Raw genomic sequence first — 22,500 nt, forward strand, 5'->3', positions numbered from 1 at the left:
GGTGATAATGTTAACAGTGAGAGTTGCTGAAGGAGAAAGCTGTTACAGGCTCTTGCTCCGTAATCGTATTAAGAGCCTCACATGCACCCCACATTAGTACAGTGAGGGGAAGACCATTCCTCCTCTCTCTCCTCCCGGTCTTAACCACTCTGTATCACACCAAACAACCACCCCTTAACCCTGTAATGACACCCATTACTTTGATATTTTTCTCTTAATATTATTACCATCAAAAGACAGATGCCACTAACAAGGCTCCTCGTTACCGGTTGTTAAGATGTCCTGAAGAACGAGTCGCATAGTTCTAGAGCATGTCTCAAATATTGGCAGCGCATTTTGTAATTAATTCCGTGTCTATATATCTAATGTGTTCTTTGTCATTCTCAAGATGTTAGCTTCCCTAAGAACCAGACATCAGATATGCACCAAAGTAAAATTCGTTATCCAAGGGTTACCTGGTTGATACCTGGTTGATGGGGTTCTGGGAGTTGTTCTACTCCCCAAGCCCGGCCCGAGGCCAGGCTTGACTTGTGAGAGTTTGGTCCACCAGGCTGTTGGTTGATACCTGGTTGATGGGGTTCTGGGAGTTGTTCTACTCCCCAAGCCCGGCCCGAGGCCAGGCTTGACTTGTGAGAGTTTGGTCCACCAGGCTGTTGCTTGGAGCGGCCCGCAGGCCCACATACCTGCCATACCACATACCTACATACCACAGCCCGGCAAGATTTTCAGCACCCTCGGTAAGCTGGCAGCAGCTAACTCTGGGTGTAAATTAAGCGTCTCACTAGCCAGCTACTCCCTGGTATCATTGTGCTTCAAGCCACCCCAACATTATTGTGACCTATGAGAGTAATGAAGTATCGTTATTATGTAATTGCAGAAAATCTAGTGTCATTGTGCAATAGAAGCAGAAGCCCCTGGGGACGCCAGGGTGCCGACGATCACTAGCCACAGGAAGCCTACTGCTAGCCACAAGAAGCCTACTGCTAGCCACAGGAAGCCTACTGCTAGCCACAGGAAGCCTACTGCTAGCCACAGGAAGCCTACTGCTAGCCACAGGAAGCCTACTGCTAGCCACAGGAAGCCTACTGCTAGCCACAGGAAGCCTACTGCTAGCCACAGGAAGCCTACTGCTAGCCACAGAGAAGGTCAAGGCTTGCTATACGAAACAAAGACTAAGGCTTACCATGAACATGAGGTTTTCGGGCTTCAGTTGGATGGCTTCGGATATTTTCCTCTTCATGTGGTTGACAGTGTTGGCAGCCATGACCCTGGGGCTGGGCCTGGGGCTGGGCATCGGGCTAGGAGGCGCGGCGAGGTTGCGCCGAGGCGCGGCGGGGCTGGGCGTGGGGCTGGGCGTGGCGCCGAAATGGTGGCGGGGTGCCGCAGGGCTGGGCGTGGGCTCCTCATCTCGGAGGTGGATTTGGAAGATTTCGGGGAGTGGTGGATTGAGGGTGTGGATGGCGCCGCTCCTCCTCGGCCTTACTGTCCCGGTGGTGGAGGTGGTGGTAGTGGTGGTAGGACTGGTAGTGGTAGGACTGGTAGTGGTAGGACTGGTAGTGGTAGGACTGGTAGTGGTAGGACTGGTAATGCTGTGTGGAGTGTTAGTATCGGTGGAGGTAGCTGTGTTGTCAGTACTGCTCACGGTACTGGTGGTGGCACTGGTGCTGGCACTGGTGCTGGCACTGGTGGTGGCAGCCCTCTGCTGGGACGCTGCAAGTGCCTTCGCCCCCGTCATGTCTTAGGGGCTGAGCAGCGAACTACCCAAAAAGAATCCACGAGCAGAAGCAACTCCCAAATGAGTTAAAAGTCAGTAATCACAGAACAGTCAGTGACCTAACACCAGATAGGGTCAAACAGGTCAAGGGTCACACTAGTGGTCCAGACCAACAGGTCAGGGCCACACTAGTGGTCCAGACCAACGGGTCAGGGCCACACTAGTGGTCCAGACCAACGGGTCAGGGTCACACTAGTGGTCCAGACCAACGGGTCAGGGTCACACTAGTGGTCCAGACCAACAGGTCAGGGTCACACTAGTGGTCCAGACCAACGGGTCAGGGTCACACTAGTGGTCCAGACCAACGGGTCAGGGTCACACTAGTGGTCCAGACCAACGGGTCAGGGTCACACTAGTGGTCCAGACCAACGGGTCAGGGTCACACTAGTGGTCCAGACCAACAGGTCAGGGTCACACTAGTGGTCCAAGCCGCTTGCGATACACAAACACACACTAGTTAATACTTGTTAACACTAGTTAACACACTAGTTAAGTAACACACTAGTTAACACTATCACTGAAGGCGGTAAGGCCTCGTTACTGGTCAAGGTGGCCCTTACTGTCGGCGACGCAGGCACTCACCGTGGTGCCAGGAGGGAGCACACGCACTCCAGACACTGCGGTGCACTCACACGCACGCAGTACCAGCGTTATCAACACACACACGCACACACTTCCTCTGCTCCGAGCCCATTTTTAACACTATCAAATCAGAGTTTGGCTTTATAACATCACTGAGGCCCCGTTCTTGACGATAGCCTCGTGTTTACTGTGCTATCTTTCCAGTCGCGATATCACCGGCATGTATATATGGAACGATATCACTAGAAGACGAGAGACGCACTAATTAGACGCGTGTTCCAAGAGGTAGGATTCCCAGTATGGCGTCGTGGGTGAGATGGCGTCGCCGAGGTGCTGTGTGGGAGTGTGTAGGTTTGTTGCCACCTATATGCAGCGGTAGACACCTGCACCCTCGCCTGCAGGTGTGTGGCGGCGACGGGGGAGACAGTATAGGTGTGTCGACTGCGAGAGCAGGAGTGTTGGGGGTATGTGTAGTGAGCCCAGGTGAGTAGCTCCATGCTGCCAGCCCCGCCCCGCTGACCTTCCGGAGGTGGTGCCTCTGGCCCTCTCCCTCTCCATCCCCTCCTTCCCTCCTCCCATCACCCTGCACCCTTCCCCCATCCCTACACCCTCCCATCACCCTGTTCCTTCACCACCCTGCGGCCCATTCCTGAGTCTTACACGCCTTAAGACTCGTGAAAATAGCCTGCAGTTCACTCCCCATTCCTTTATACCCTGCCTCAAGCCTCCCCATCCCTTAACCCCTACCCCAAGCCTCCCCATTCCTTTATACCCTGCCTCAAGCCTCCCCATCCCTTAACCCCTACCCCAAGCCTCCCCATTCCTTTATACCCTGCCTCAAGCCTCCCCATTCCTCCCCCCTACCCCAAGCCTCCCCATCTCTTTACCCCCTACCCCAAGCCTCCCCATCCCATCACTCCTACCCCAAGCCTCCCCATCCCTTTACCCTCTACCCCAAGCCTCCCCATCTCATCACCCCTACCCCAAGCCTCCCCATCCCTTAATCCCTACCCCAAGCCTCCCCATCCCTTTACCCCCTACCCCAAGCCTCCCCATCCCTTTACCCCCTACCCCAAGCCTCCCCATCCCATCACCCCTACCCCAAGCCTCCCCATCCCTTAATCCCTACCCCAAGCCTCCCCTATTTATGTTACTAGGAGACCTAAGACCGGAGAACGGGACCCCGTGTAATAGCCGGCAGTTGTTACGTCTTGAAGTAACGTTTTTAATGACGTATTAGGTTACAACTGGCTATATTGGTTGTTACAACTTGTTAGGTGTTTAGAACTCGTTCGAACCTCGGTGTTTAGTCGTGTGTTTGGCAAGGGTGGAAGCGGCTGCCGAAAGTGACGTACTGTCACGTTTTCTGTTTTAGGTCCTCTGGTAGGTTTGGAGAAGGGCACTTTAGTACGACACTTTCTTGACGTTAGGGGACCTTAGGACGGGCTGGATAACACACATGACCTGGAGAGTGAACCCGGGACTCTTTGACCGGCCCAAACCCGGGACTCTTGGACCGGCCCAAACCCGGGGACTCTTGGACCGGCCCAAACCCGGGGACTCCTTGACCGGCCCAAACCCGGGGACTCTTGGACTGGCCCAAACCCGGGGACTCTTTGACCGGCCCAAACCCGGGGACTCTTGGACCGGCCCAAACCCGGGGACTCTTGGACCGGCCCAAACCCGGGGACTCCTTGACCGGCCCAAACCCGGGGACTCCTTGACCGGCCCAAACCCGGGGACTCTTGGACTGGCCCCAACCCAGGACTCCCTGACCGGCCAAACCCAGGACTCTTTGACCAGCCAAACCCAGGACTCTTTGACCGGCCCAACCCAGGACTCTTTGACCGGCCCAACCCAGGACTCTTTGACCGGCCCAACCCAGGACTCTTTGACCGGCCCAACCCAGGACTCTTTGACCGGCCCAACCCAGGACTCTTTGACCGGCCCAACCCAGGACTCTTTGACCGACCCAACCCAGGACTCTCTGACCGGCCAAACCCAGGACTCTTTGACCGGCCCAACCCAGGACTCTTTGACCGGCCCAACCCAGGACTCTGACCAGCCAAACCCAGGACTCTTTGACCAGCCAAACCCAGGACTCTTTGACCGGCCCAACCCAGGACTCTTTGACCGGCCCAACCCAGGACTCTTGGACCGGCCCAACCCAGGACTCTTGGACCGGCCCAACCCAGGACTCTGTGACCGGCCAAACCCAGGACTCTTGGACCGGCCCAACCCAGGACTCTTGGACCGGCCCAAACCAGGACTCTTTGACCGGGCCCAAACCAGGACTCTTGGACCGAGCACCTGTGACAATATGGGGTCTGAGAACGATGTTTTTGAACCACGTCTCTCCTGTGTAAACACACTCTGTACATTCTCTGTACATTCTCTGTACATTTGTACATTCTCTGTACATTTGTACACTCTCTGTACATTCTCTGTACATTCTCTGTACATTTGTACACTCTCTGTACATTCTCTGTACATTTGTACACTCTCTGTACATTCTCTGTACATTTGTACATTCTCTGTACTAACATGGTGCACAATTCTGTATGACGGTAGCAACAATTTAATGCAAAGTAACGCATTGCAAACAACATTCTTGGATTGTTTTTATAGTGTGTAAATTGGAATATGCGTAAATGGTGATTTTAATTCGTCATTTACGAATCCTTATACCTGATTAAACCCCCATATTCGTGTGCATGAATTGATCCTGTGACCCCACGAGCGACAGTCAGGTTGGGAGGGGGGTGGAGGGAGACATCAGGGAGAAGGTCACTGGTCCGAGAGGCAGTTTTAGAGAGGCAGGTGAGAGGTGGGGGGGTGGGGGGGGGGAGGGGGGAGTGTGGCCTGCTCAAGTGTCACTCTTATGTACTCGTCTCAAGTTGTACCCGTCTCAAGTTGTACTCGTCTCAAGTTGTACTCAGCTCAAGCTGTACTCGCCTCAAGTTGCACACGCCTCAAGTTGTACTCGTCTCAAGTTGTACTCGCCTCAAGTTGTACTCGCCTCAAGTTGTACTCGTCTCAAGTTGTACTCGTCTCAAGTTGTACCCGTCTCAAGTTGTACTCGCCTCAAGTTGTACCCGTCTCAAGTTGTACTCGCCTCAAGTTGTACTCGCCTCAAGTTGTACTCGTCTCAAGTTGTACTCGCCTCAAGTTGTACTCGCCTCAAGTTGTACCCGTCTCAAGTTGTACTCGTCTCAAGTTGTACTCGTCTCAAGTTGTACTCGTCTCAAGTTGTACCCGTCTCAAGTTGTACTCGTCTCAAGTTGTACTCGTCTCAAGTTGTACTCGTCTCAAGTTGTACTCGTCTCAAGTTGTACCCGTCTCAAGTTGTACTCGTCTCAAGTTGTACTCGCCTCAAGTTGTACTCGTCTCAAGTTGTACTCGTCTCAAGTTGTACTCGTCTCAAGTTGTACTCGTCTCAAATTGTACTCGCCTCAAGTTGTACTCGTCTCAAGTTGTACTCGTCTCAAGTTGTACTCGTCTCAAGTTGTACTCGCCTCAAGTTGTACTCGCCTCAAGTTGTACTCGTCTCAAGTTGTACTCGTCTCAAGTTGTACTCGTCTCAAGTTGTACCCGTCTCAAGTTGTACTCGTCTCAAGTTGTACTCGCCTCAAGTTGTACTCGTCTCAAGTTGTACTCGTCTCAAGTTGTACTCGTCTCAAGTTGTACTCGTCTCAAGTTGTACTCGCCTCAAGTTGTACTCGTCTCAAGTTGTACTCGTCTCAAGTTGTACTCGTCTCAAGTTGTACTCGTCTCAAGTTGTACTCGCCTCAAGTTCTCTCTCTCCTTGACAAGAGTACATAATCTTGACTCGATACACATGCTGTTGTATTCACCTAGTTGTATTCGCCTAGTTGTATTCGCCTAGTTGTATTCGCCTAGTTGTATTCGCCAAGTTGTATTCGCCAAGTTGTATTCACCTAGTTGTATTCACCTAGTTGTATTCACCTAGTTGTGCTTGCGGGGATTGAGCTCTGCTCTTTCGGCCCGCCTCTCAACTGTCAACTGTTATTAATTACAATTTTTTTCCCCACACCACACACACATACCAGGAAGCAGCCCGTGACAGCTGACTAACTCCCAGGTACCTATTTTACTGCTAGGTAACAGGGGCATTCAGGGTGAAAGAAACTCTGCCCATTTGTTTCTGCCTCTGCCGGGGAATCGAACTCGGAGTCTTAGGATTACGACCCCAGAGTGCTGTCCACTTAGCCGCGAGGCCCTCAAGGTGTATGCATGTATTTGTTATTTTATAGTACGGAAAAAACCTGAAATATTCCTAGGGTAGGTACTTTCTGGTGGTCCATCACTACATATTGGTACTTTCTGGTGGTCCATCACTACATATTGGTACTTTCTGGTGGTCCAACACTGCATGTTGGTACTTTCTGGTGGTCCATCACTATATATTGGTACTTTCTGGTGGTCCATCACTACATATTGGTACTTTCTGGTGGTCCATCACTACATATTGGTACTTTCTGGTGGTCCATCACTACATATTGGTACTTTCTGGTGGTCCATCACTACATATTGGTACTTTCTGGTGGTCCATCACTACATATTGGTACTTTCTGGTGGTCCATCACTACATATTGGTACTTTCTGGTGGTCCATCACTACATATTGGTACTTTCTGGTGGTCCATCACTACATATTGGTACTTTCTGGTGGTCCATCACTACATATTGGTACTTTCTGGTGGTCCATCACTACATATTGGTACTTTCTGGTGGTCCATCAGTACATATTGGTACTTTCTGGTGGTCCATCACTACATATTGGTACTTTCTGGTGGTCCATCACTACATATTGGTACTTTCTGGTGGCCCATCACTACATATTGGTACTTTCTGGTGGTCCATCACTACATATTGGTACTTTCTGGTGGTCCATCACTACATATTGGTACTTTCTGGTGGTCCATCACTACATATTGGTACTTTCTGGTGGTCCATCACTACATATTGGTACTTTCTGGTGGTCCATCACTACATATTGGTACTTTCTGGTGGTCCATCACTACATATTGGTACTTTCTGGTGGTCCATCACTACATATTGGTACTTTCTGGTGGTCCATCACTACATATTGGTACTTTCTGGTGGTCCATCACTACATATTGGTACTTTCTGGTGGTCCATCACTACATATTGGTACTTTCTGGTGGTCCATCACTACATATTGGTACTTTCTGGTGGTCCATCACTACATATTGGTACTTTCTGGTGGTCCATCACTACATATTGGTACTTTCTGGTGGTCCATCACTACATATTGGTACTTTCTGGTGGTCCATCACTACATATTGGTACTTTCTGGTGGCCCATCACTACATATTTGTACTTTCTGGTGGTCCATCACTACATATTGGTACTTTCTGGTGGCCCATCACTACATATTGGTACTTTCTGGTGGTCCATCACTACATATTGGTACTTTCTGGTGGTCCATCACTACATATTGGTACTTTCTGGTGGTCCATCACTACATATTGGTACTTTCTGGTGGCCCATCACTACATATTGGTACTTTCTGGTGGTCCATCACTACATATTGGTACTTTCTGGTGGCCCATCACTACATATTGGTACTTTCTGGTGGTCCATCACTACATATTGGTACTTTCTGGTGGTCCATCACTACATATTGGTACTTTCTGGTGGTCCATCACTACATATTGGTACTTTCTGGTGGCCCATCACTACATATTGGTACTTTCTGGTGGTCCATCACTACATATTGGTACTTTCTGGTGGTCCATCACTACATATTGGTACTTTCTGGTGGTCCATCACTACATATTGGTACTTTCTGGTGGTCCATCACTACATATTGGTACTTTCTGGTGGTCCATCACTACATATTGGTACTTTCTGGTGGTCCATCACTACATATTGGTACTTTCTGGTGGTCCATCACTACATATTGGTACTTTCTGGTGGTCCATCACTACATGTTGGTACTTTCTGGTGGTCCATCACTACATGTTGGTACTTTCTGGTGGTCCATCACTACATATTGGTACTTTCTGGTGGTCCATCACTACATATTGGTACTTTCTGGTGGTCCATCACTACATGTTGGTACTTTCTGGTGGTCCATCACTACATGTTGGTACTTTCTGGTGGTCCATTACTACATATTGGTACTTTCTGGTGGTCCATCACTACATATTGGTACTTTCTGGTGGCCCATCACTACATATTGGTACTTTCTGGTGGTCCATCACTACATATTGGTACTTTCTGGTGGTCCATCACTACATATTGGTACTTTCTGGTGGTCCATCACTACATATTGGTACTTTCTGGTGGTCCATCACTACATATTGGTACTTTCTGGTGGTCCATCACTACATGTTGGTACTTTCTGGTGGTCCATCACTACATGTTGGTACTTTCTGGTGGTCCATCACTACATATTGGTACTTTCTGGTGGCCCATCACTACATATTGGTACTTTCTGGTGGCCCATCACTACATATTGGTACTTTCTGGTGGTCCATCACTACATATTGGTACTTTCTGGTGGTCCATCACTACATATTGGTACTTTCTGGTGGTCCATCACTACATATTGGTACTTTCTGGTGGTCCATCACTACATATTGGTACTTTCTGGTGGTCCATCACTACATGTTGGTACTTTCTGGTGGTCCATCACTACATATTGGTACTTTCTGGTGGCCCATCACTACATATTGGTACTTTCTGGTGGTCCATCACTACATATTGGTACTTTCTGGTGGCCCATCACTACATATTGGTACTTTCTGGTGGTCCATCACTACATATTGGTACTTTCTGGTGGTCCATCACTACATATTGGTACTTTCTGGTGGTCCATCACTACATGTTGGTACTTTCTGGTGGTCCATCACTACATATTGGTACTTTCTGGTGGCCCATCACTACATATTGGTACTTTCTGGTGGTCCATCACTACATATTGGTACTTTCTGGTGGCCCATCACTACATATTGGTACTTTCTGGTGGTCCATCACTACATATTGGTACTTTCTGGTGGTCCATCACTACATATTGGTACTTTCTGGTGGCCCATCACTACATATTGGTACTTTCTGGTGGTCCATCACTACATGTTGGTACTTTCTGGTGGTCCATCACCTCATATTGGTACTTTCTGGTGGCCCATCACTACATATTGATACTTTCCACCAGGTAGTTACCATAAATACTTTCCTTTAAGGAGGTTGGGAGGCATTATTGGTATTTGTAGTGGGAGGATGAAGCATTTAGAGAGATGGGATTCGAACAGGAGACGTGAACGAAGCGCCTGTTGAGAAAAATTCCTACGTTATCGTCTGTGAGTCGCGTGTAAGGTATTTGTCATTCATTAACACCGCTGGTGGGTGGATTGATGAGTATTTGGCATTTGTTGATGAGGACGGGCAGCTGTGTTGATGAGGACGGGTCGCTGTGTTGATGAGGACGGGTATATGGGGTGTGATGAACGAGTAGGCTACGCTGTCAACATGCACTCTCCTCTGACAGGCTTCACCTGTGTACCTGAGAGTAGGAGGCAGGTACTGTGCATGCTTGACCTCTGTAGGTGAGAGTGAGAAGTAGTGCAAGCAGGAGGTCAAGCCTGTGCCTGCTTGACCCCTGTGCACAGCGGAGGGAGGAGTCTGAGCTCATTAGCACAGCCACTCGGAGGGTCAAAGGTCACCCCCAGGCCGCTCTAAAGAGTATAGCACACACATATATATGATCCGCATTCCTCACTGTATGTAGCTTGGTGCGTGTTATGTCGGTGTGGTCAGCACCCCTCAGTTGATGAATCACCCGTAGCTTCGGTTGATGAATCACCCGTAGCCTCAGTTGATGAATCACCCGTAGCTTCGGTTGATGAATCACCCGTAGACTCAGTTGATGAATCACCCGTAGACTCAGTTGATGAATCACCCGTAGACTCAGTTGATGAATCACCCGCAGCTAAACAAGGGCGATCAGCAGTGCCAAATTCTGGATGAAATTCGTGGCACTGTTGTGTACCGTCAGAGGGCACTGTTGTGTACCGTCAGAGGGCACTTGTGTAGCGTCAGGGGGCACTGTTGTGTACCGGCAGAGGGCACTGTTGTGTACCGTCAGAGGGCACTGTTGTGTACCGTCAGAGGGCACTGTTGTGTACCGTCAGAGGGCACTGTTGTGTAGCGTCAGAGGGCACTGTTGTGTACCGTCAGAGGGCACTTGTGTAGCGTCAGAGGGCACTTGTGTAGCGTCAGGGGGCACTGTTGTGTACCGTCAGAGGGCACTGTTGTGTACCGTCAGAGGGCACTGTTGTGTACCGTCAGAGGGCACTGTTGTGTACCGTCAGAGGGCACTGTTGTGTAGCGTCAGGGGGCACTGTTGTGTACCGTCAGAGGGCACTGTTGAGTACCGTCAGAGGGCACTGTTGTGTAGCGTCAGAGGGCACTGTTGTGTACCGTTACGTCCACCAGGTGCACGCAATGTAAACACTCAACAGAGGCACATTACTCACGCACACAAACACGCTCACACAACCACGCACGGGACTGAATAACCCGATTGTGGCATCTGGTGCCAAGTGCCAGATCTAAGCAGTGGGAAGTTTTCACTCCTTGTGTCCTCTCAAGCACCGCCAGGAAAGTTCTCCTTATCGCTTCGCAATGTCCTCTTCAAGTTTTTCTTTCTGGACAAGATCATTCTTTCCCAGTTAATTTTTCGATGCTTCAAGTTCCCCAGACCTAGTAACTGGTTTTCTCCCTTTGGGGTAGTTTTTAGCACGTCATGGAGTATATAAACTGCTGCTTTGTGTAACGATGCCCTGTCTGGGTCACTTGATAATCCCCTGGGTGACTAAATCCCACTAGGGGATTTAGGGGGGTAACTCACCTATCGCTGCGTGTTACCACCTGTTGGGGAAATCAGACTTTAAGTCAGGGAAGTATATGCATGACTTGAAAAGTATATATTATACATCTTGTATACTTTTGGCGAGAAATGTGGTTTAGTTATAGTGAAGATAAGCCTTTGAATGTAAGCAGACAGTATATGGCTGTTAGCACGTTTCAGTCCGTCGTGGACCACCTGGTTGGTTGATACCTGGTTGATGGGGTTCTGGGAGTTGTTCTACTCCCCAAGCCCGGCCCGAGGCCAGGCTTGACTTGTGAGAGTTTGGTCCACCAGGCTGTTGGTTGATACCTGGTTGATGGGGTTCTGGGAGTTCTTCTACTCCCCAAGCCCGGCCTCGTACTCCTCAAGCCCGGCCCGAGGCCAGGCTTGACTTGAGAGAGTTTGGTCCACCAGGCTGTTGGTTGATACCTGGTTGATGGGGTTCTGGGAGTTGTTCTACTCCCCAAGCCCGGCCCGAGGCCAGGCTTGACTTGAGAGAGTTTGGTCCACCAGGCTGTTGGTTGATACCTGGTTGATGGGGTTCTTGGAGTTGTTCTACTCCCCAAGCCCGGCCCGAGGCCAGGCTTGACTTGTGAGAGTTTGGTCCACCAAGCCGTTGGTTGATACCTGGTTGATGGGGTTCTGGGAGTTGTTCTACTCCCCAAGCCCGGCCCGAGGCCAGGCTTGACTTGTGTGAGTTTGGTCCACCAGGCTGTTGGTTGATACCTGGTTGATGGGGTTCTGGGAGTTCTTCTACTCCCCAAGCCCGGCCCGAGGCCAGGCTTGACTTGTGAGAGTTTGGTCCACCAGGCTGTTGGTTGATACCTGGTTGATGGGGTTCTGGGAGTTGTTCTACTCCCCAAGCCCGGCCCGAGGCCAGGCTTGACTTGTGAGAGTTTGGTCCACCAGGCTGTTGCTTGGAGCGGCCCGCAGGCCCACATACCCACCACAGCCCGGTTGGTCCGGCACTCCTTGGAGGAAACTGTCTAGTTTCCTCTTGAAGATGTCCATCATCAAGACTGACCCCAAATGTCGCCGCTTCCTTCCTTGCCTGAAGCATACCTTAGCTAGGTGTCTCTTGATGGACATTGTATATGAAGGGAAGCATAAGAGCTGTAGTGTGGGGGTTGGTGCCCCCCCCCCAACTTAGCTCCTTGGTTGGAGAGCCGGTCGGCCGAGCGGATAGCACACTGGACTTGTGATCCTGTGGTCCTGGGTTCGATCCCGGGCACCGGCGAGAAACAATGGGCAGAGTTTCTTTCATCCTATGCCCCAGTTAACTAGCAGTAAAATAGGTACCTGGGAGTTAGTCAGCTGTCACGGGCTGCTTCCTGGGGGTGGAGGCCTGGTCGAGGACTGGGCCGCGGGGACACTAAAGCCCCGAAATCATCTCAAGATAACCCCCTCCCCCCCACCATGTTGGGGTCGCCCCTCCCCACACTCACGTACGTGTCCAGGCCATATAGATTTTGTCCGGACTATATTTGGTTTAAAGTACCAAATAAGTGCTATCATTTCAGGAAGATGGGTCGATTATATATATACATAATCAGAAAACTCTTGACCCCCTGAAGGATTCGAACCAGGTCAGCCAGAGCCTCCATGCCCATTGGCATGTCCAGTAATCTATCCACTCAGCCACAGAATGTCCACAAATATTGGAAAGTCGTCTGACTTTTAACCCCAATACCCGACAGCGCTCGTGACTATTTTGGGCACAGATATTTCATCAAATCACTTTATCATGCTGGGGCCGCGTGAGTAATATGCGTGCGTCAAGCTTCAATGGTCCCCCAAGCCATGCATGCTGGCTTGAATGGTCCCCCAAGCCATGCATGCTGGCTTGAATGGTCCCCCAAGCCATGCATGCTGGCTTGAATGGTCCCCCAAGCCATTCATGTTGGCTTGAATGGTCCCCCAAGCCATGCATGCTGGCTTGAATGGTCCCCCAAGCCATGCATGCTGGCTTGAATGGTCCCCCAAGCCATGCATGCTGGCTTGAATGGTCCCCCAAGCCATTCATGTTGGCTTGAATGGTCCCCCAAGCCATGCATGCTGGCTTGAATGGTCCCCCAAGCCATGCATGCTGGCTTGAATGGTCCCCCAAGCTATGAATGTTGGCTTGAATGGTCCCCCAAGCTATGAATGTTGGCTTGAATGGTCCCCCAAGCCATGCATGTTGGCTTGAATGGTCCCCCAAGCCATGCATGTTGGCTTGAATGGTCCCCCAAGCTATGAATGTTGGCTTGAATGGTCCCCCAAGCCATGCATGCTGGCTTGAATGGTCCCCCAAGCTATGAATGTTGGCTTGAATGGTCCCCCAAGCTATGAATGTTGGCTTGAATGGTCCCCCAAGCCATGCATGTTGGCTTGAATGGTCCCCCAAGCCATGCATGTTGGCTTGAATGGTCCCCCAAGCCATTCATGTTGGCTTGAATGGTCCCCCAAGCTATGAATGTTGGCTTGAATGGTCCCCCAAGCTATGAATGTTGGCTTGAATGGTCCCCCAAGCCATGCATGTTGGCTTGAATGGTCCCCCAAGCCATGCATGTTGGCTTGAATGGTCCCCCAAGCTATGAATGTTGGCTTGAATGGTCCCCCAAGCCATGCATGTTGGCTTGAATGGTCCCCCAAGCCATGCATGTTGGCTTGAATGGTCCCCCCAAGCCATGCATGTTGGCTTGAATGGTCCCCCAAGCTATGAATGTTGGCTTGAATGGTCCCCCAAGCTATGAATGTTGGCTTGAATGGTCCCCCAAGCCATTCATGTTGGCTTGAATGGTCCCCCAAGCCATTCATGTTGGCTTGAATGGTCCCCCAAGCCATTCATGTTGGCTTGAATGGTCCCCCAAGCCATGCATGCTGGCTTGAATGGTCCCCCAAGCCATGCATGCTGGCTTGAATGGTCCCCCAAGCTATGAATGTTGGCTTGAATGGTCCCCCAAGCTATGAATGTTGGCTTGAATGGTCCCCCAAGCCATGCATGTTGGCTTGAATGGTCCCCCAAGCCATGCATGTTGGCTTGAATGGTCCCCCAAGCTATGAATGTTGGCTTGAATGGTCCCCCAAGCCATGCATGCTGGCTTGAATGGTCCCCCAAGCTATGAATGTTGGCTTGAATGGTCCCCCAAGCTATGAATGTTGGCTTGAATGGTCCCCCAAGCCATGCATGTTGGCTTGAATGGTCCCCCAAGCCATGCATGTTGGCTTGAATGGTCCCCCAAGCCATTCATGTTGGCTTGAATGGTCCCCCAAGCTATGAATGTTGGCTTGAATGGTCCCCCAAGCTATGAATGTTGGCTTGAATGGTCCCCCAAGCCATGCATGTTGGCTTGAATGGTCCCCCAAGCCATGCATGTTGGCTTGAATGGTCCCCCAAGCTATGAATGTTGGCTTGAATGGTCCCCCAAGCCATGCATGTTGGCTTGAATGGTCCCCCAAGCCATGCATGTTGGCTTGAATGGTCCCCCCAAGCCATGCATGTTGGCTTGAATGGTCCCCCAAGCTATGAATGTTGGCTTGAATGGTCCCCCAAGCTATGAATGTTGGCTTGAATGGTCCCCCAAGCCATTCATGTTGGCTTGAATGGTCCCCCAAGCCATTCATGTTGGCTTGAATGGTCCCCCAAGCCATTCATGTTGGCTTGAATGGTCCCCCAAGCCATTCATGTTGGCTTGAATGGTCCCCCAAGCCATGCATGCTGGCTTGAATGGTCCCCCAAGCCATGCATGCTGGCTTGAATGGTCCCCCAAGGCATGCATGCTGGCTTGAATGGTCCCCCAAGCCATTCATGTTGGCTTGAATGGTCCCCCAAGCCATTCATGTTGGCTTGAATGGTCCCCCAAGCCATGCATGCTGGCTTGAATGGTCCCCCAAGCCATGCATGCTGGCTTGAATGGTCCCCCAAGGCATGCATGCTGGCTTGAATGGTCCCCCAAGCCATGCATGCTGGCTTGAATGGTCCCCCAAGCCATGCATGCTGGCTTGAATGGTCCCCCAAGCCATGCATGCTGGCTTGAATGGTCCCCCAAGCCATGCATGCTGGCTTGAATGGTCCCCCAATTGGCTTGAATGGTCCCCAAGCCATTTCATGTTAGCTTGGTAGACTTGCATTTAATAGATCAGCGACTGTTGATATCTTTGCATATATGTTCTCTGTGTGACAAACTGGATTACGATATCAACGGTACACATTTATCCCGTCTAACAAACTTTGACATCTCTAAATCCAAGTTTGAATCCATACAGTGCGGCACACACAAAAATAACTCGCATTTGCAAAAGTTAATAAGTATTAGAGGGCGGCAGGCTTGGTCATGTAAGGCGATGAGTCACAATAACGTGGCTGAAGTATGTTGACCAGACCACAACACTAGAAGGTGAAGGGACGACGACGACGTTTCGGTCCGTCCTGGACCATTCTCAAGTCGATCTCAAGTGCGATCAATCGACTTGAGAATGGTCCAGGACGGACCGAAACAACGTCGTCGTCGTCGTCGTCGTCCCTTCACCTTCTAGTGTGTGGTCTGGTCAACATTGGTCATGTGAGGTAATGACTGCAGGAGGGAGAAGCAGGAACACGGAGGACACCTAGCCTTCACAGGTAACATTTAAAGAGTAGCAACATGGACAAGTAACATTTTACAGGCTTACTGTAGCCCGTATTACTTGCCCCGCTCCTGTGCCAGGTAAGTCCACTACGGGCTCACCATAGCCCGTGCTACTTGCCCCGCTCCTGTGCCTGGTAAGTCCACTACGGGCTCACCATAGCCCGTGCTACTTGCCCCGCTCCTGTGCCAGGTAAGTCCACTACAGGCTCACCATAGCCCGTGCTACTTGCCCCGCTCCTGTGCCAGGTAAGTCCACTACGGGCTCACCATAGCCCGTGCTACTTGCCCCGCTCCTGTGCCAGGTAAGTCCACTACAGGCTCACCATAGCTCGTGCTACTTGCCCCGCTCCTGTGCCAGGTAAGTCCACTACAGGCTCACCATAGCTCGTGCTACTTGCCCCGCTCCTGTGCCAGGTAAGTCCACTACAGGCTCACCATAGCTCGTGCTACTTGCCTCGCTCCTGTGCCAGGTAAGTCCACTACGGGCTCACCATAGCCCGTGCTACTTGCCCCGCTCCTGTGCCAGGTAAGTCCACTACGGGCTCACCATAGTCCGTGCTACTTGCCCCGCTCCTGTGCCAGGTAAGTCCACTACAGGCTCACCATAGCTCGTGCTACTTGCCCCGCTCCTGTGCCAGGTAAGTCCACTACGGGCTCACCATAGCCCGTGCTACTTGCCCCGCTCCTGTGCCAGGTAAGTCCACTACGGGCTCACCATAGCCCGTGCTACTTGCCCCGCTCCTGTGCCAGGTAAGTCCACTACGGGCTCACCATAGCCCGCGCTACTTGCCCCGCTCCTGTGCCAGGTAAGTCCACTACGGGCTCACCATAGCTCGTGCTACTTGCCCCGCTCCTGTGCCAGGTAAGTCCACTACGGGCTCACCATAGCCCGTGCTACTTGCCCCGCTCCTGTGCCAGGTAAGTCCACTACGGGCTCACCATAGCCCGTGCTACTTGCCCCGCTCCTGTGCCAGGTAAGTCCACTACGGGCTCACCATAGCCCGCGCTACTTGCCCCGCTCCTGTGCCAGGTAAGTCCACTACGGGCTCACCATAGCCCGTGCTACTTGCCCCGCTCCTGTGCCAGGTAAGTCCACTACGGGCTCACCATAGCCCGTGCTACTTGCCCCGCTCCTGTGCCAGGTAAGTCCACTACGGGCTCACCATAGCCCGTGCTACTTGCCCCGCTCCTGTGCCAGGTAAGTCCACTACGGGCTCGCCATAGCCCGTGCTACTTGCAACTTTTGTTCCAAGTAGCTGAATCTACAAGACAACAACACTGACAGGTGTAAGTGCAGGTGTGGAGACATCTGGTGCCACCCATCACTCAACTATGCCCTTTCTGGTGTGTGTACACAGCGGGATCTCTCAAGTTCTTTTTCCTACATCTCAAGTTTTACATCTCAAGTTTTACATCTCAAGTTTTACATCTCAAGTTTTACATCTCAAGTTTTACATCTCAAGTTTTACATCTCAAGTTTTACATCTCAAGTTTTACATCTCAAGTTTTACATCTCAAGTTTTACATCTCAAGCTTTACATCTCAAGTTTTACATCTCAAGTTTTACATCTCAAGTTTTACATCTCAAGTTTTACATCTCAAGTTTTACATCTCAAGTTTTACATCTCAAGCTTTACATCTCAAGTTTTACATCTCAAGTTTTACATCTCAAGTTTTACATCTCAAGTTTTACATCTCAAGTTTTACATCTCAAGTTTTACATCTCAAGTTTTACATCTCAAGTTTTACATCTCAAGTTTTACATCTCAAGTTTTACATCTCAAGTTTTACATCTCAAGTTTTACATCTCAAGTTTTACATCTCAAGTTTTACATCTCAAGTTTTACATCTCAAGTTTTACATCTCAAGCTTTACATCTCAAGTTTTACATCTCAAGTTTTACATCTCAAGTTTTACATCTCAAGTTTTACATCTCAAGTTTTACATCTCAAGCTTTACATCTCAAGTTTTACATCTCAAGTTTTACATCTCAAGCTTTACATCTCAAGTTTTACATCTCAAGCTTTACATCTCAAGTTTTACATCTCAAGTTTTACATCTCAAGTTTTACATCTCAAGTTTTACATCTCAAGTTTTACATCTCAAGTTTTACATCTCAAGTTTTACATCTCAAGTTTTACATCTCAAGTTTTACATCTCAAGTTTTACATCTCAAGTTTTACATCTCAAGTTTTACATCTCAAGTTTTACATCTCAAGTTTTACATCTCAAGCTTTACATCTCAAGCTTTACATCTCAAGTTTTACATCTCAAGCTTTACATCTCAAGTTTTACATCTCAAGTTTTACATCTCAAGTTTTACATCTCAAGTTTTACATCTCAAGCTTTACATCTCAAGTTTTACATCTCAAGTTTTACATCTCAGGTTTTACATCTCAAGTTTAACATCTCAAGTTTTACATCTCAAGTTTTACATCTCAAGTTTTACATCTCAAGTTTTACATCTCAAGTTTTACATCTCAAGTTTTACATCTCAAGTTTTACATCTCAAGTTTTACATCTCAAGTTTTACATCTCAAGTTTTACATCTCAAGTTTTACATCTCAAGTTTTACATCTCAAGTTTTACATCTCAAGTTTTACATCTCAAGTTTTACATCTCAAGTTTTGCCTTTACAAAAAACTTATTTACACCTCTCTTGTGTGTGTGCAGTAACTGCTGTTGTTGTTTAAGATTCGCTACCTGGAACAAAAAGTTCTAGGTAGCACGGGCTATGGCGAGCCCGTAGTGGATTGATTGCAGCAGTAACTGTACATATGTATTTTATGTTCCTCTTTCGATACTACACGTCTTATATTTAATAAAAAAAAAAGATTATCATTTCATGATTTATCGCCTAGTGTATTTTTTGTTTTATTTTGAATACGCAAAAAATACAGTATGTAGAAATTAAATAGAATTTTATGAGGACCTCCGACCAGGTGAGGTGATGAGGCTTCCTGTCTACCTGGTCGTGTGCGCATTAATCACTGTCAATCACTGTCCAATCACACGGACCAATCACACACCACCTGATATAGAAGTAATTACCTCAAATACTCAACGGTAGATTTGGAACAATACTTCAAGGAGAGTCTACAGGACACTGAGGACACCAGCACCAGAAGAGTCTACATGATAAATGTAACCCGTCCTTACCAAGGCTAAATGCTTGTTAATCCAGTATACCTGGAGTATACCTGGAGTATACCTGGAGTATACCTGGAGAAGGTTTCGGCAGTTGTTCTACTCCAAGCTCCTCCAAGCTCTACAGGCTCCAAGCAACAGCCTGGTGGACCAAACTCTCACAAGTCAAGCCTGGCCTTGGGCCGGGCTTGGGGAGTAGAACAACTCCCAGAACCCCATCAACCAGGTATCAACCAACAGCCTGGTGGACCAAACTCTCACAAGTCAAGCCTGGCCTCGGGCCGGGCTTGGGGAGTAGAACAACTCCCAGAACCCCATCAACCAGGTATCAACCAACAGCCTGGTGGACCAAACTCTCACAAGTCAAGCCTGGCCTCGGGCCGGGCTTGGGGAGTAGAACAACTCCCAGAACCCCATCAACCAGGTATCAACCAACAGCCTGGTGGACCAAACTCTCACAAGTCAAGCCTGGCCTCGGGCCGGGCTTGGGGAGTAGAACAACTCCCAGAACCCCATCAACCAGGTATCAACCAACAGCCTGGTGGACCAAACTCTCACAAGTCAAGTCTGGCCTCGGGCCGGGCTTGGGGAGTAGAACAACTCCCAGAACCCCATCAACCAGGTATCAACCAACAGCCTGGTGGACCAAACTCTCACAAGTCAAGCCTGGCCTCGGGCCGGGCTTGGGGAGTAGAACAACTCCCAGAACCCCATCAACCAGGTATCAACCAACAGCCTGGTGGACCAAACTCTCACAAGTCAAGCCTGGCCTCGGGCCGGGCTTGGGGAGTAGAAGAACTCCCAGAACCCCATCAACCAGGTAATCAAGTAGGTACACACCCCCAGGACTCCTGGGGTGGGCCACAGTATACACACACTGACCCAGGACCCCTGGGGTGGGCCACAGTATACACACACTGACCCAGAACCCCTGGGGTGGGCCACAGTATACACACACTGACCCAGGACCCCTGGGGTGGGCCACAGTATACACACACTGACCCAGGACTCCTGGGGTGGGCAACTTCTGCTCTTCACACCAGTCAGCCCTCCTAAGCACGTCGTATTTTGACGTACTGTACGTATTTTGACATAGGGAGCCGGTCGGCCGAGCGGACAGCACACTGGACTCGTGATCCTGTGGTCCCGGGTTCGATCCCAGGCGCCGGCGAGAAACAATGGGCAGAGTTTCTTTCACCCTATGCCCCTGTTACCTAGCAGTAAAATAGGTACCTGGGTGTTAGTCAGCTGTCACGGACTGCTTCCTGGGGGTGGAGGCCTGGTCAAGGACCGGGCCGCGGGGACACTAAAAAGCCCCGAAATCATCTCAAGATAACTCGAGATAACCGTACTAGAAAATGGTAGCGACTTGCGAAATTGTTATTGAAATTTGTTAAGAATCTTGTTATCCAACCTGTTGTTATTTTTGAGGTTGTGACAACTGCTTTATTGGGTTCTTTAGACGCAAAGTCTTGCTGCTGCTGCTGCGTCCTACTGTGTGGGGTATCTTCTTGAGGTTATCTTGAGATGATTTCGGGGCTTTAGTGTCCCCGCGGCCCGGTCCTCGACCAGGCCTCCACCCCCAGGAAGCAGCCTGTGACAGCTGGCTAACACCCAGGTACCTTGAGGTTATCTTGAGATGATTTCGGAGCTTTAGTGTCCCCGCGGCCCGGTCCTCGACCAGGCCTCCACCCCCAGGAAGCAGCCTGTGACAGCTGACTAACTCCCAGGTACCTATTTACTGCTAGGTAACAGGGGCATTCAGGGTGAAAGAAACTTAGCTCATTTGTTTCTGCCTCGTGCGGGAATCGAACCCGCGCCACAGAATCACGAGTCCTGCGCGCTATCCACCAGGCTACGAGGACCCCAGTAGTGACGGGGTAGGAAGGACTCGCGTAAATTTTGATTAGGGAACAATGTTGGTGATCTACGGAACGAATTACCAGGTAGCATACAACCCCAGTATTACAACAACATACTACTACTACTATACTACTATACTACTACTATACTACGACAACAACCAATTACCAGGTAGCATACAACCTATAACTATAATAGATTAAGTACGAATTGTAATTACGAAGCAATAAGATGCTTATCTTAACATACTAAGAAGGTTAGGTAAGGTCGGTGTTTTCTATGAAGCTTTTCAAGGTAAACTAAAATAGTCACAATCAATTAGTATGTCACATATGCACTTATTTAATAAGTCAATATTGACTGTACGAAAGTGCGAGAACGGGTTGTAGCATAATAAACGTGGAATGCCCGCAATATCAAGCGAGGTTCATATTCAAATAGGTTTCTTGAGGTATATATACACACAAAGGTATGAGGTAGTTGAAGCTATTCTCACCCCGTTTAGTACAACGTGTTATATATATATATATATATATATATATATATATATATATATATATATATATATATATATATATATATATATTACACACACACACATCACAAACATTAAACATATTACGGGACATTCTAAAGAGAGGTAGGATACATGATGACCGCTCGGATATATGTAAGTTGAAGTACATGGGGGTAAATAGATCTTGTGTAGTAAGGGACATATGTCCCTTACTACTGCCATAACTGTAGTAAGGGACAAGTTATGTCCCTTGTGTAAGTCAACCCGTTCTCGCAAATTCGTAAAGTCAATATTGACTTATTAACTACGTGCATAGGTGATATACTAAACATAATAGATACCCTTAAAAAGCTTCATAGAAAACACCGACCTTACCTAACCTTGTTAGTATCTTAAGATAAGCATCTTATTGCTTCGTAATTACAATTATTACTTAACCTATACCTATTATAGGTTAGGTAATAATTGTAATTACGAAGCAATAAGATGCTTATCTTAACATACTAAGTAGGTTAGGTAAGGTCGGTGTTTTCTATGAATCTTTTTAAGGGGTATCTATTATGTTAAGTATGTCACCTATGCACATATTTAATAAGTCAATAATGACTTATTAAATTTGCGAGAACGGGTTGGTAAGGGGCATAACTGGCCGACCCCTCACAGTGTTCAACGGAGAACTTGACAAACACCTCCAAAAAATACCTGATCAACCAGACTGTGATTCATTCGTCAGGCTGCGAGCAGCTGCGTCCAAAACCCTGGTTGACCAGTCCAGCAACCAGGTGGCCTGGTCGGGGACCGGGCCGCGGGAACGCTAAGCCCCGAAACCAAGACAAGGTAACCTCAAGGTAACCAGGGTAGTAGGAAGTGAGAGTGAGGAATGAGACAGATGGGCATGAGTGAGAGACTCACCGTACCCAGGTGTTTACTGCTGAGTCATTGTGTCATACCACTCCGCTGCTGGGTGGACTCACCTAGTTGTGCTGCCGGGGGTTGACCTCTGGCTCTTTCGGCCCGCCTCTCAACTGTCTATCAACTGTTACTAACTATTAAGTGTATTTTTCACACACACACACACACACACACACACACACACACACACACACACA

The 22,500-nt window shown here is 49.2% G+C and overlaps 2 protein-coding genes across 6 annotated transcripts in view; one reads left to right on the plus strand and one right to left on the minus strand.

Moving 5' to 3' along the window:
* Positions 1–22,500, minus strand: part of LOC123768916 (Ankyrin repeat-rich membrane spanning) — an 866,672-nt gene that overhangs the window by 377,311 nt on the left and 466,861 nt on the right. Inside the window, exon 1 of one of the 5 annotated variants that reach the window (XM_069309132.1) lies at positions 1,184–2,026. The exons of the other annotated variants lie outside the window; for them this stretch is intronic. Coding sequence (XP_069165233.1) covers positions 1,184–1,735 — 552 coding nt within the window. The 5' untranslated portion in view covers positions 1,736–2,026. Of the gene's footprint in view, positions 1–1,183; positions 2,027–22,500 lie in introns of those variants that run through there. 5 annotated transcript variants of the gene reach the window in all.
* LOC138354674 (putative proline-rich protein 21) lies at positions 17,197–18,270 on the plus strand. Its single transcript, XM_069309032.1, has one exon. The coding sequence runs from the start codon at positions 17,197–17,199 to the stop codon at positions 18,268–18,270; it is 1,074 nt and encodes a 357-aa protein (XP_069165133.1).

The sequence above is a fragment of the Procambarus clarkii genome, chromosome 64 (assembly GCF_040958095.1).
Source record: "Procambarus clarkii isolate CNS0578487 chromosome 64, FALCON_Pclarkii_2.0, whole genome shotgun sequence".
NCBI lineage: Eukaryota > Metazoa > Arthropoda > Malacostraca > Decapoda > Cambaridae > Procambarus > Procambarus clarkii.